This window comes from Macaca thibetana, chromosome 15, assembly GCF_024542745.1.
Source record: "Macaca thibetana thibetana isolate TM-01 chromosome 15, ASM2454274v1, whole genome shotgun sequence".
Lineage (NCBI taxonomy): Eukaryota > Metazoa > Chordata > Mammalia > Primates > Cercopithecidae > Macaca > Macaca thibetana.
In genome coordinates, this window is record NC_065592.1 from 45,921,781 (window position 1) to 45,934,508 (window position 12,728).

Here is a 12,728-nt window from a genome sequence, read left to right on the forward strand (position 1 = left end):
TTGAGAATGTTAGTATTTAGTACAGGTGAATTTAACTTCTTTGAATTTTCATGTAGTTTTGCCTCAAGAACATGGTTTGGCATTTGCCTCTTAGCCATAGATTTATCCAAAAAACCTAGCTGAGCACTTGGAGCACAGTGAAGTACAGTATTCTCAGAGGAGGGACGATGCTTTTCACTTTGCTGATTTTTCCCTGTAGGAGAACAATGATGATTATCAACCCCAGCATCAGATAATGGTATGTTTTCTTTAGGTAACAAGGAGGCTTCTACGAAGCCAGAAGTTTCATGTTTTTCAACATAGTTCTTCGGGTTCTCAGACGTCACACATGAAGTAGCAGGGACCTCATCCAAAGATAAATGCATATCTCCATTCAAACTCTTCGTGTTGCCTAAAGACACGAACTTTGCTTCCTCCGGTTTATGATCAGTCATACTGCTATTTGATAGCAGGTTAAATATTCCAGAGATTAAACCTGGGGTATCATTCTTGTGATGGGAGTCATCATTTTTCAAATTTAATTCTTGACTAGACAAATTTTCAGCAGAAGAAAACCTATTAAACAGGCCAGAAAGGAAGCTTCCTTGGGTTTTTTTCTTGGAAGTCTTATCTATAACCTTATCTTCATTAATTTCATTAACCAAAGTGGATTTCGAAGTGGCAGAAATACACTCTAATGAAGAGTCTGATGCTACTGAAGATGTTGCTTGTATTAGACTCTTACCTTCTCTTAAAGGATCTGAAGTTATATATTTTTTGGGCACAACTCCAGGGATGGCTAATCCATCTCTTTCAAAATTCTCTCCTGCTGTGTGGTCACTTGGATTTAATTCCTCTATACTCCCAAATTTCCCCGGATCATTATTAATATTTGTAACTGAATCAGACTGTATTATATTAAATTTGGCATCTTCAGGACTATTTCTTTGGTCATTCTGATTAAATTCCTCTGTACTGTCAAATTGCCCTAGATTATTATGAATATTTGGAACTGAACTAGATTTTATTGAACTAAGTTTGGCATCTTCAGGACAATTTACTTGGTCACTCTTATTAAATTCCTTTGTACTGTCAAACTTCTCTAGATCATCAGGAATATTTGGAACTGAACTAGATTTTATTGAATTAAGTTTGGCATCTTCAGGACAATTTATTTGGTCATTCTTTTTAAATTCCTCTGTGCTGTCAAATTTTCCTAGATCACTATGAATATTTGGAACATAACTAGATTTTACTGAACTATGTTTGGTATCTTCATGGCAATTTTTTTTGCTCTCCTCATCAGTGGTTACTGCTGAGCCATCATTAACAGTAACCTTGCTGTCAGTGAAAGAAAATTTAAACAAAGGAAAAATGCTTCCTTTCTCTTTTAACTCCTGTTGCTTTTCAGAATGACCAAGACCTCTAAAAAATGGAAGATTTAGTTTTCCACTAAAGGAAAAGGAACGACCATCTTTCTTAGAGCCCCTTTCCAATCCATCTTCCTCCACCTGGTGAATTTTCACAGATTCTGACAAACTTTCCTTTGAACAAGTCTCAGGGGAAGTGAGCAAAAACTGGCTAAATGATTTTCTGAGTGGCTCAAGGAAATCATCATTACCAGTAACTTTGTCTTCCTCTAATGGCTTTGAAGATACCTCTTTACTTGCAGTTCTACTGCCAGCTATACAAGGATGTCCTGGAGTATCTTTGGCACATATTTTTTGTTGATCTGGTAACACAGACACATCTATACAGGGTTTTCCCTCCAATAGACTCTCAATGTCATCATTTTTACTTGCAGAACTAGCTAAGTTTGAAGGTTCACTAGTTACTTGGGAGGACAACAAATTCTCACTTGTGGGCATCTGGAACCAGCCCGTAGTTTCTTCATCACTACTATTTAATGCAATGATGCTACTACTGTGATTGTCAAGAGTGCCTTCCCTTTTATTTAACTCCAAACCACACTCAACAAAGCTCTCTTTTCTTGGTGGCTTACTCTGGTCATCATCTTTTTTTGTTTCCTCCTTTTCTGAAAAGATCTTCAATGGATTTAACCTGCTGAAAACCGACTTTATAACCGAACTCTGACTCTGTAGAGACGAGTCCTTTGCAATACTTTCTGTTGCATTCTCAAAGTATAAGCTCCCAGTTTTATTGCCCATGTGCTCATTTTCAGAGGTTTTTCCATGTCTGCCTATATTCACATTATCATCTCTTTGAGAAGATAATGGAGATTGCATGGAAAGATCCTTTTCCAATACTGCCATGGCTCTGGGTTTAGATCCCAAATTAATCGCCTCTATTTGATTAAGAGTTTCTGCTTTTTCTGGAACTAAGGAAACCAACTTTTCCACAGAGTTTGTTAGATGCTTTGTACCTGAACCCACTTTTTCTGTGAGTGAACTAAACAAAGAACCAACAGCACATTTTACTCCAGTCAACTCAGGGAAAGAGATGGCCGTGTCCTTGTCATTCTTGACAATAGTTACAGGTGGTATTTCATCCCCAGGCGTTCTCTGTTCTGCATCAACAGTACTATTTTGTTTATGTGATTTTTTAGTTTTTGAAAGTGAACCAAATCTATTAATCTCCTCTTCCTTCTCTGCTAAATATTCTGACACAGTTTCTACCAAACACTGAAGCTCATCCATTGTATCAATATGGTCCTCCTTGGGCTCCTCAATAGAGGAAGGGGTTATCTCTTCTGTAGAGCACCCAGACAGATCTCCAAGTGTTTTTGCATCACAATTCATCCTTTGTAATGGCAATGCTGAATTTGCTACATAATATTCTTCAGGAAAATCTCCAAGATGGTGGACACTGGATGAATGCCATGTTGGTGACTGTAAATTTTCCTGCTTATCAGAAATGGGGGAACCCAGAAGTTCATCAGAAGTACTACTAGTAGAATCTTCAAGAATATCTAATGAGGTAAAATTAGTGACATGCTGGTTTGAGCCAGATGACTTTTCACAGTGTCTTAAACAACTGCACAGATGATAATCATGACTTTCCAACTTAATGCGCTGCAGGCCACTCTTAACCACAAATCCATTTTTGTAGGGGTACAAAACTGGGTACCCCATATTTTGTTTCTTATTTTCAGTATGGCAAAGGGTACGATTTTCAGTATTAGAATATGTACTTTTGTAGTTAGTCTTAGTTTCAGATCTCTCATCATAATGCCTTCTTTCAGTGTCTTCAAAATAATTGTATAAGGGTTTCTTTTTTCTTCGTCTATCTAGTGTATCATATTTTTGAGGATACCTGGAGAAAACAGATGCTTCAACCTTAAATTCAGTAGAGAATTCTGTTTGTTGGCTCTGAGGTGGTGACTTTTTCCTGTTCTTATACTTTGGTTGTTTCTGTTGGCTGTAGTATTTATCCATTTTTGAAAGGGTTCTAATTTCTTTTACCTCTGCTTCCTTCAAGTTTATGTTATTATTTTCTAGACACTCTTGTGATATTTTCCCCTCTATCTCCTTATGTATATCTTCTTGCTCTTCATAGTCAACATCAGAGAAGGCTGAAATAATCCTAATTTTTTCATCTTTAGCCCGTGAGCCTTGTCTGATGTGAAGGGATAAAATTGGAGGAACAATAAAGCAAAGAAAAAGGAAGAGACAGGGAAAAGGAAGAAAGAAGTTATAAGATTTAATACATGTTCAATGAGAAGACTAGAATAATAAAATTGCCAATGTGACAAAAAGCATTCAGACTAAAAAAATATGAAAAAGAAATCCACATGTTCTTAAATATTATATCAATGTAGCCAAAATAGCTTATTCCATATCAGAAAAAGAACAGCTATAATATCAATTTTTAAATGCTTCAACTTGCAAATTTTCATTGGTGAGCTTTTTAGAATTCTTTTATTTTTCTAAGAAACAAACAAAAAAATTAAACATGTTGTACCAATATCTAGAATGTATTTGCAATATTAAAGTATACCATAAAAACATATCAAGGAATTTCAAGAAACCGAAATTTGCTGATAAATTTTTAGTCTAAAAAGAAGTCAAGCTGTTAACTTTCTGAAAGTTATATTTGAGGATGTACAGCCAAGAATATAGTCAAACATATTTCTTTTAATAAGAAAAAAATACATATAAAACATTTTTTTACTATCAGCAGAAGTCAAACTTTGTTATACTACAAAAAATAAATCATTTAAGGCATTATAATTTTTTTTTGAGACGGAGTTTCGCTCTTGTTGCCCAAGCTGAGTGCAATGGCACAATCTCAGCTCACTGCAACCTCCGCCTCCTGGGTTCAAGCAATTCTCCTGCCTCAGCCTCCTGAGTAGGTGGGATTACAGGTTCCCACCACCAGGCCCAGCTAATTTTTGTATTTTTAGCAGAGGTGGGTTTTCACCATGTTGGCCAGGCTGGTCTCGAACTCCTGACTTCAGGTGACCCACCCGCCTCAGCCTCCCAAACTACTGGGATTACAGGTGTGAGCCACCACGCCCAGCCTAAGGCATTACGATTTGCTGTTTGTGAAATCTAAAAGCTATATGCATTGAGGATCACAGTAAAAAGAAAATCTTTCCCTATACTGATTATAGCAGCAGAAGCTACATGTGAGACTTATGAATACTGAAGACAGTCTGACCTTTCTTTCAGTTAGGTTGCAGACTGCCTTCTTCTATGTACCAAGGTAATGATGGAGAAAGAATCTACAGGCTAGGAGCTTATTAGGTCAGTGTGTTCTTTATAGATCTAACATCCAAAGCATTCATTTAGGAAACAGGAGCAAGATCAAAGCAGACACTTAGTCACTAAAAATCTTCCAGAAGGCCAGGTGCAATGGCTCACACCTGTAATCCAAGCACTTTGGGAGGCTGAGGCAGGAGGATCACTTGAGTGTAAGAATTCAAGACCAAATGAGCAACAACGCAAGACCCTGTCTCTAAACTCACCATGTAGCAGTTTGGTGAGGTGGGCAAGAAAAGGAGATCATCCTATGGTCTGGTGAATTTTTTATTGATTGACTGACACAGAGTCTTGCTCTGTCATCCAGGCTGGAGTGCAGTGGTGCAATCTTGGCATACTATAGCTTCAACCTCCCAGACTCAAGCAATCTCTCCCAACTCAGCCTCCCAAGTAGCTAGGACTATAGGCATGCGCCACCAAGTCCAGCTAATTTTGTTTATTTTTTGTAGAGATGTGGTTTCACTATATTTCTCAGGCTGGTCTCAAGCTCTTGGACTCAAGTGATCCTCCTGCCTTGCCTCCCAAAGTGCTGGGATTATAGGCATCAGCCACTGCACCTAGCCAGTCTAGTGAATTTTAGAAACTAAAAGGATAAGCTAAATTGGAATGATTTTTTGAAAACTAACCTCCAATCAATAAAATAACTGATTCAGGCAAGGATCAATGGATGCTAAGATCATTGATTAAAAGACTATTGGGGAAACAGAGTATTGATACAGTCTCAGGTATCACTTTAGATATTATTAATTATGAAGGAGAAGAGGTAACTTTATACTGGAGAAATACAGCATATACCAAATTTCTTAACCATGAGATCAAACTAAACATCACCAATAATAAGACAAAGTATGTGCTTCCTGAATGCATGTGAAGGAAACATCCACCATTTTTGCCAAAAATGTTTAACCTGATTCTAAACATGAAGAAACAATCAGACAAAAACAAACTAAGGGGCATTCTCAAAACAACTGGCCTGCACTCTTCAAAAAAAAAAAAAAAAAAAAAAAAAAAAAAAGTGTCTTAGGCTAGGCACGGCGGCTCACGCCTGTAATTCCATTTGGGAAGCAGAGGAAGGCAGATCGTTTGAGGCCAGGAGATGGAGAGCAGCTTGACCAACATGGTGAAACCCCATCTCTAACAAAAATACAAAAATTAGCCGGGCATGGTGGCATGCACCTGTAGTCTCAGCTACTCGGGAGGCTGAGGCAAGAGAATCACTTGAACAGGGAATGCTGAGGTTGCAGTGAGCCAAGATCACCCCATTGCACTCCAGCCTGGGAGACAGAGTGTGACTCTGTCTCAAAAAGAAAAAGAAAAAGAAAAAGAAAAAAAAAAAAGCTTCTTAAAAGACCAAAAAAACAAAAAGTAATGAAATTTTTGCTAAATTAAAGGAGGCTAAGGAAACATGAAAACCAAATGCAATGCACCACAGTTCTGGATTGGATCCTGGACCAGAAAGGAACAAATATACATACAGAACATTATGGAGATAACTGGGGAAATTTAAATATGGTCTAAACATTAGATAATAACATTGCATCATTAAACTTCTTGAATGTGATCATGATATTGAGGTTATATAAGAGAAAGTTCTTTTTCTTAGGAGTAACATGCTGAAATACTTTCTGATGAAGTAATACAATATCTGCAACTTATTTTTAAGTGGTTCAGAGAAAATGTATGTGTATATGAATACATATTAGGGAGAATGAGATAAAGTAAATGTGGTAAAATGTTAACACAACTGGTAAATCTAGGCAACATGAATATGGGTGTTCACTGAATTACTGCTCTAAATTTTCTTTAAGTCTGAAATTTTTTTTTAATCGGGGCAGGGGAGAGCACATATGTATGTATTTGCTTTTATACTCATAAATATATGACAATAGTCTAAGGAAGGATACATAAGAAACAACAGTAGGAAGGGAATTATGAAACAGGAAGAAGATGGGGTACAGGAAGGTAAGTGTGGGTGGGAAACTCTTTATGCTGTATTGTACCTTAACATTTTTTAAACCACACAATTGTTTTATATATTTTAGAAATAAAATAAAATTAAAATAAAGTTCCAGTAAAAATACTTTTTTTTTTTTGAGACGGAATCTTGCTCCGTCGCCCAGGCTGGAGTGCAGTGGCCGGATCTCAGCTCACCGCAATCTCCGCCTCCCAGGTTTACGCCATTCTCCTGCTTCAGCCTCCCAAGTAGCTGGGACTACAGACGCCCGCCACCTCGCCCAGCTAGTTTTTTGTATATTTTAGTAGAGACGGGGTTTCATCATGTTAGCCAGGATGGTCTCGATCTCCTGACCTCATGATCCGCCTGTCTTGGCCTCCCGAAAGTGCTGGGATTACAGGCTTGAGCCACCGCGCCCGGCCTCCAGTAAAAATACTTAATCTGCTATAAGAAATCATATTGGTTTTCTTCTAAAGTTCCCAGGGAAATATTTAGGCAAGAAGGACTATCCAATCTGTGATTTTTCTGTTTTTAATCTTGGCAAAGGGTATAGCAAACTCACTGAGTCAGGAAGTGGGGCAGATACACCCCAAGTGGGCCTGCCCTGATCAGTTGAGAATCACTGATCATAAAAATAAGTATTCCTTATGGCAATGTATAAACATTCCTTATGGCAATGTATAAACATGTGGAAGAGAAAAAAAAACCTAATAATCTACACAAAATGACTGTAGTTTGGCCTGTGATACTGCTACCCTTCCGCTACCTCTTAAGGTTAAAGCATCCAAATTCTTGTTTCCAATTGCATCATGAGACCTGGATATTACGAAGAGAAAGTACTTTGTGCCCAATACCCACCTGATGGCCCGCCGCTCAGGATAATCGAAGTCATAACTTTGCATAGAATCATTACAAGAGTCCCGGGAACTGCCTTGAAGTAGCAGCTGCTGCGGTAATCCCACCGGCACAGGGAACTGGTGCACAGAAGCGTTGGGCTGGGAAGTTGTATGGTAAGGAGGTGGGATGCTGTTGCTGGTCTCACTGCGATAGTCACTATCTCGGTCATCGACGGCACTATCAGGGTCTTCAAAAGCTATGGAATAAGCACATTCAATGAAAGCACCCCAGCTTTATTTAGTTCTTCAGAATTATTTCTGCTTCTAACTTAGTAGTAACAAGTCTGGACCTTGAGAACAAAAGCAAGCTAAGCTTCACGTGACCCCAGTGACCTCAGAGCCATGAGCAGAACGGTCTCAATTGATACCCACAAGTCTCTCTTCTTTATCACAGGAGAAAGTATACTTAGTTTAATTTTAGTGCTTATTCTTAGAGGAGTTCCAGGTTGCATTTTCCCACTGCAGAATTCTTTGGAATTCTGCTTCTCCAACTATCATAACCATAATTAAAAACTGCTTTTAAATGTCACAAATACAGTCTGGTCCTCTGTTATTAAAGAAAGGGGAAGGGAGCAGAGGTTTAAAAAATTAGCTTTTCAGCCAGGCGTGGCGGCTCCCACCTGTAATCCTAGCACTTTGGGAGGCTGAGGCAGGTGGATCACTTGAGGTCAGGAGTTCAAGACGAGCCTGGCCAACATGATGAAACCTTGTCTCTACCAAAAATACAAAAAATTATCTGGGCGTGGTGGTGTTCACCTGTAATCCCAGCTACTCGGGAGGCTGAGGCAGGAGAATTGCTTGAACCCAGGAGTCGGAGGTTGCAGTGAGCCAAGATCGCGCCACTGCACTCCAGCCTGGGTGACAGAGCAAGACTCCGTCTCCAACAAAAAAATTAGCTTTTCATATCTTGGGAAAATAAACGACAAAACTTTTGTTTAATGTCTTGGTGTTTTCAGACTTTTAAACATACAGACTGTACCAAATAAGGTCCAACATCAGAAGCTGGTCCTGGAAATCAGGAGGGTCAAAGCCAAGGCTTGGAAATCAAGTCAAAGGCTCTAGATGCAGCTGAGAACAGTAGCACTCTTATGGTGCTGCTGCAGTGTTGGGTTTTTCTAACAATTCCTGTCAAGCACCTACACCCTAGGCTCAGAATTCCCATCCAGAGGATGGGCTGAGAAAAGAAAAAACATATGTGCTGCCCATGGGATCTTGCTGACAATGCAGCCAAGTTTATCTAATAGCAGTGACTACAATTTCATAGAATTATTTCTGCCTTTCAGACCAGCACCTGACTGGCTACAGTTTTTTTCTTAAAATTAGCTAAAAAGACCACACTTACAACTCACCGCTGTGCTTGGAAAGGGAGCTCAACCTAAGAGTGCTTTGTAGCCTATTTTACAAAGAGGAAGTCGTATCTGACACCATACCCTTACGTGTATGATTAACAGGGTTCCACATGTCCTTTCTTGACAAGTTCCTATTTGGTTCACAATGAGGAAAAGGAATGTTCACCATCTCAAAATGGAGATACTTTTAGCAGAAAATGAACTCATGTTATTAATTTTAAAAGATGATCTTGGCCAGGTGCAGTGGCTCACGCCTGTAATCCCAGCACTTTGGGAGGCCGAGCGGGTGGATCATCTGAGGTCAGGAGTTCGAGACCAGCCTGGCCAACATGATGGAACCCCATCTCTGCAAAAATACAAAAATTAGCCAGGCATGATGGCAGGTGCCTGTAATCCTAGCTACTCAGGAGGCTGAGGCGGAAGAATCACTTGAACCCAGGAGGTGGAGGTTGCAATGAGCCAAGATTGTGCCGCACTCCAGCCTGGGTGACAGAGCAAGGCTCTGTCTCACAAAAAAAAAAAAAGATAATCTTGTAGCAATGTGGGCAGTGGAAGCCTCCTGAAGACCGTAAGGTTAGGCTTTTACAATTGCTCAGGCAGGAAATAAGGACTTGCATCTATACAGTGGAAACAGAAAAGAGTTAAAACTAGAAACAGAAAATTCCAGACAGAATTGTAAAACATAGGGCCATATGGAAGATAATAGGGAAATGACCCCTTGGCTTCTGTTAGACAACCCGGTAGGATAAGAGTTCCAGTAAAAGAGACAGAGCACAAACATGTGGATTTTATACATAAGGAAGAAAATCTGAGCATTGGACTCTCGATAATATTTCTGGGTACAGATGGGAGATGGGGTAAGATGATCTTATGAGCTTTTCCTATTTCAGTTTATGGTTACATGTGAACATAAAAAAAGGAGAGGAGAGGGATTAGAACCCCAGGAGGAAAAATATCAACATGAGAAAGAAGCTAATGTTCAAATGGTCAGGAACAATTATTAGTAATACTTGACATTTGGAGCAAGTAGTCCACTGACCAGGGCAGGAGTAGTAAAGCTTGAAAACAAAAGCAAACAACAGGGATGCAAAGCATTCTGCTTACAAAGCATTCTGATGACATACGAGGAAAAAGAGACTTCGGAAGCACTGGTTTTAGCCCTTGATGCATCTGTTGTTCTGAAGACAAGAAAAATAGGACCCAGAGACAAAACCATATGCCACTCAGACTTAATTCTTTCTGAACCCACAGAAAGAGCAAGTCTGTAGAAGTCAGTGCTGGACTATTCATGCATACAGATGAGGGGGCAGAGGCAACAAAGGAGACAAAACCAGAGTTCTACTAAACTCTGGCAGGAAAAGTATTAGCACACAACCCAGAGAACCAAGATTCAGTCTCCAAGGAGGCAACCACGACAGACAATCCTATTGCTTTTGAGGCCGGAGAGTGCAGCTCAGCCAGAGTTAGAAGCCCACGACCCAAATCCATAGGTTTTACTTTCTCCCTGCATGTGACCCATTACTCCTAAATAATGCTGTGCTTTTTGTTTATTTTGCTAGGCTAAACAGAGGAATACTCTACAACTTAACTAAAGGCTAACAACATTTCTACACTAAAGAAATAAAGGGCAAATATTAAGAAACAAAGCATCCATGGAAAGAAGAGGTTGGGAGTATAAGGTATTATGAAAAGCAGGAGAGGGCAGGAGAGAGAAAATACTAAGGAATAAAATGAGACAAAGGAGAGAAACAGAAAAAAGCAGTGACAGGCAATCACCTCCAGTTTTTCTAAAAAGTAAAACCTCCTGGCACCAAGCCTGATTAGAAACTAAAAATGGAAATTCAGGAAAATGTGTAACACTTCAATTTGAATTAAATAACTGTGTTTTTAATGTGTCACTGACAATCTCTTACTGACTCCACAATTTACCCCACAGCACCATGTCGACTAGACAAGAAAAGCCCTGGCTTTACAGAGAGAAACTGAGTGCAGGTTTGGTTGGCTTAGCCTAAGAAGGAACTAGAAAGCCAGTTTGAGGGTAAAAGTTGAAAAGCCCCTGGTAAAGTCTATTTGAAAGATGGAAAATTAAAAGGCTGGGAACACCTGTTCACTCAACTATTCACTAAGTGCCCACACATGCAAGACTAAACAACACAGAAGACTCAGAATATAGAGTCAGTCTAGTAGGAGACAGACTATATAGATACAAATATTGAATTGCTATACAAGGCATTTAGTACCACGAAAATAGCACAAACCAAGTGCTATGAGTTAAAAGTAAAATCACTTCCTGATAGGGTAAGTAAGGAAGCTTTACGGAGGAGATGGCTTTGAAGAACTGGTTCGTTTTTAATAGGTGAAGATTAGAGGCAGAGGGGAAATATCTTCTAGAATTTGGATAAAAGCAGTGGCATGATTAAAGGCCCAGTGGTGGGAAAGGCTATACATTTTTGAGAAACTGTTTTGTAGTTCATTTGATAGGTAAATAAAAGGACACACAGGAAATGATGGAAAATTAAAACCTGCAAAAGTAGGCTGGGAAGGTCATCTAACCTGGGGCAAACAAAGATGGGCCTCTGAGCACACAGCAGGCACTCAAACAAAATCCAGTGAAATACAGAACAATGAGGCCCTCTAGTATGTGGTATTCCTGGATTGAGTGCTGGATTGGTCTTTCAATCCACAGCACACCTATTAATAGAACTTCAGCAACCAAAGAAAGGAAAGAAAATTCATTCACATTTTTTTCATGGCTTAGTTGCTTTTTCTACTTGAAAACCTTAACTGAGCTCTGTTAACCCGTTTATGCCTGAGGTCACCTACTCTTGGGGATGACCTTGAGCAGTAGGATATAAATAACTCTCACATGCTTAGCATTCCACTAATGGAACACCAGGCATAAATGGATCAAGCTGCTTTTGAGTAGTTTCCTAATAGCAGAAATACTCAGGATTCAAATCACAGAAAGCACAGACCTCATGAGAAATTCCACTGACAGGACAAACTTTGGCCCCTCTTAATACCTACTGGATATCTAATCACTGAGACTCAACCAGATCCCGTGAGATGGGTAACACAACCAGTAATGTCAGCCTAGGGCTACATGTTTTGCCACAAAGAACTGGCTGCCCACTCTCTAAGCTCTACAACAAAGGTGGCCTAGCTGGGCTGCTTCAAGGAAAGCCAAGCCATGTCCTCAGCCTCTTGTTTCCTTAACAAAAGCAGGTTTTTGGCTGAAATGGCATTCACAATTTGCTAGACCAATAAACCCGAGACAGCAGTCTGTTCTGCATATCCTCCTAGTCAAGAAAACCAGCCAAATCAGAATGCATACCAATTACCCTGACTCTAGTTCATCCTAGAATGAGCCTTCTCCTTCTGTCCACTGCACTCCTTAACCAAAGGAGAAGGCTACACTAGTGGGCTGATGCTACTACTTGCCTCTGGGGAATAAAAATTAGGAGATCTTGTCAGGATTATGACTGGGACTTTGGTTTGAAATTTGTAACACACATAAACACACACAAAGTTGTCTTGACAACCAGCCTGAAAGGATATAACATTCCACCACAGGTAACTGTCTCCTAAGATTTAAGTAGGAGAGGAGAGGGAAATGGAAGTCAATGCATGAATATCCAGCTTCACAGTTCAGAGGGAGTATGTACTTTGTGGGTAAGATCAAGAAAATGATAAGGAATTTCAATTCTTACGTACTCTGTTGCTCTCCCCAGCCCAAATAGGTCCAGTGACCTAAGAAAACCACAAAGAAGCAGCAGATAATTTTTGAAAATACTTTTTGAAGGAATTCAAAAGTCATTTCCCCATCCCA

The 12,728-nt window shown here is 39.6% G+C and overlaps 1 protein-coding gene across 5 annotated transcripts in view; it reads right to left on the reverse strand.

Annotated features, from left to right (window-relative positions):
- The window catches only part of UNC13B (unc-13 homolog B), a 236,333-nt gene that overhangs the window by 100,476 nt on the left and 123,129 nt on the right, over positions 1-12,728 (reverse strand). For all 5 annotated transcript variants that reach the window (XM_050762054.1, XM_050762058.1, XM_050762059.1 and 2 more), the window contains exon 8: positions 7,513-7,747. In XM_050762054.1, coding sequence (XP_050618011.1) covers positions 7,513-7,747 — 235 coding nt within the window. The remainder of the gene's footprint in view (positions 1-7,512; positions 7,748-12,728) is intronic.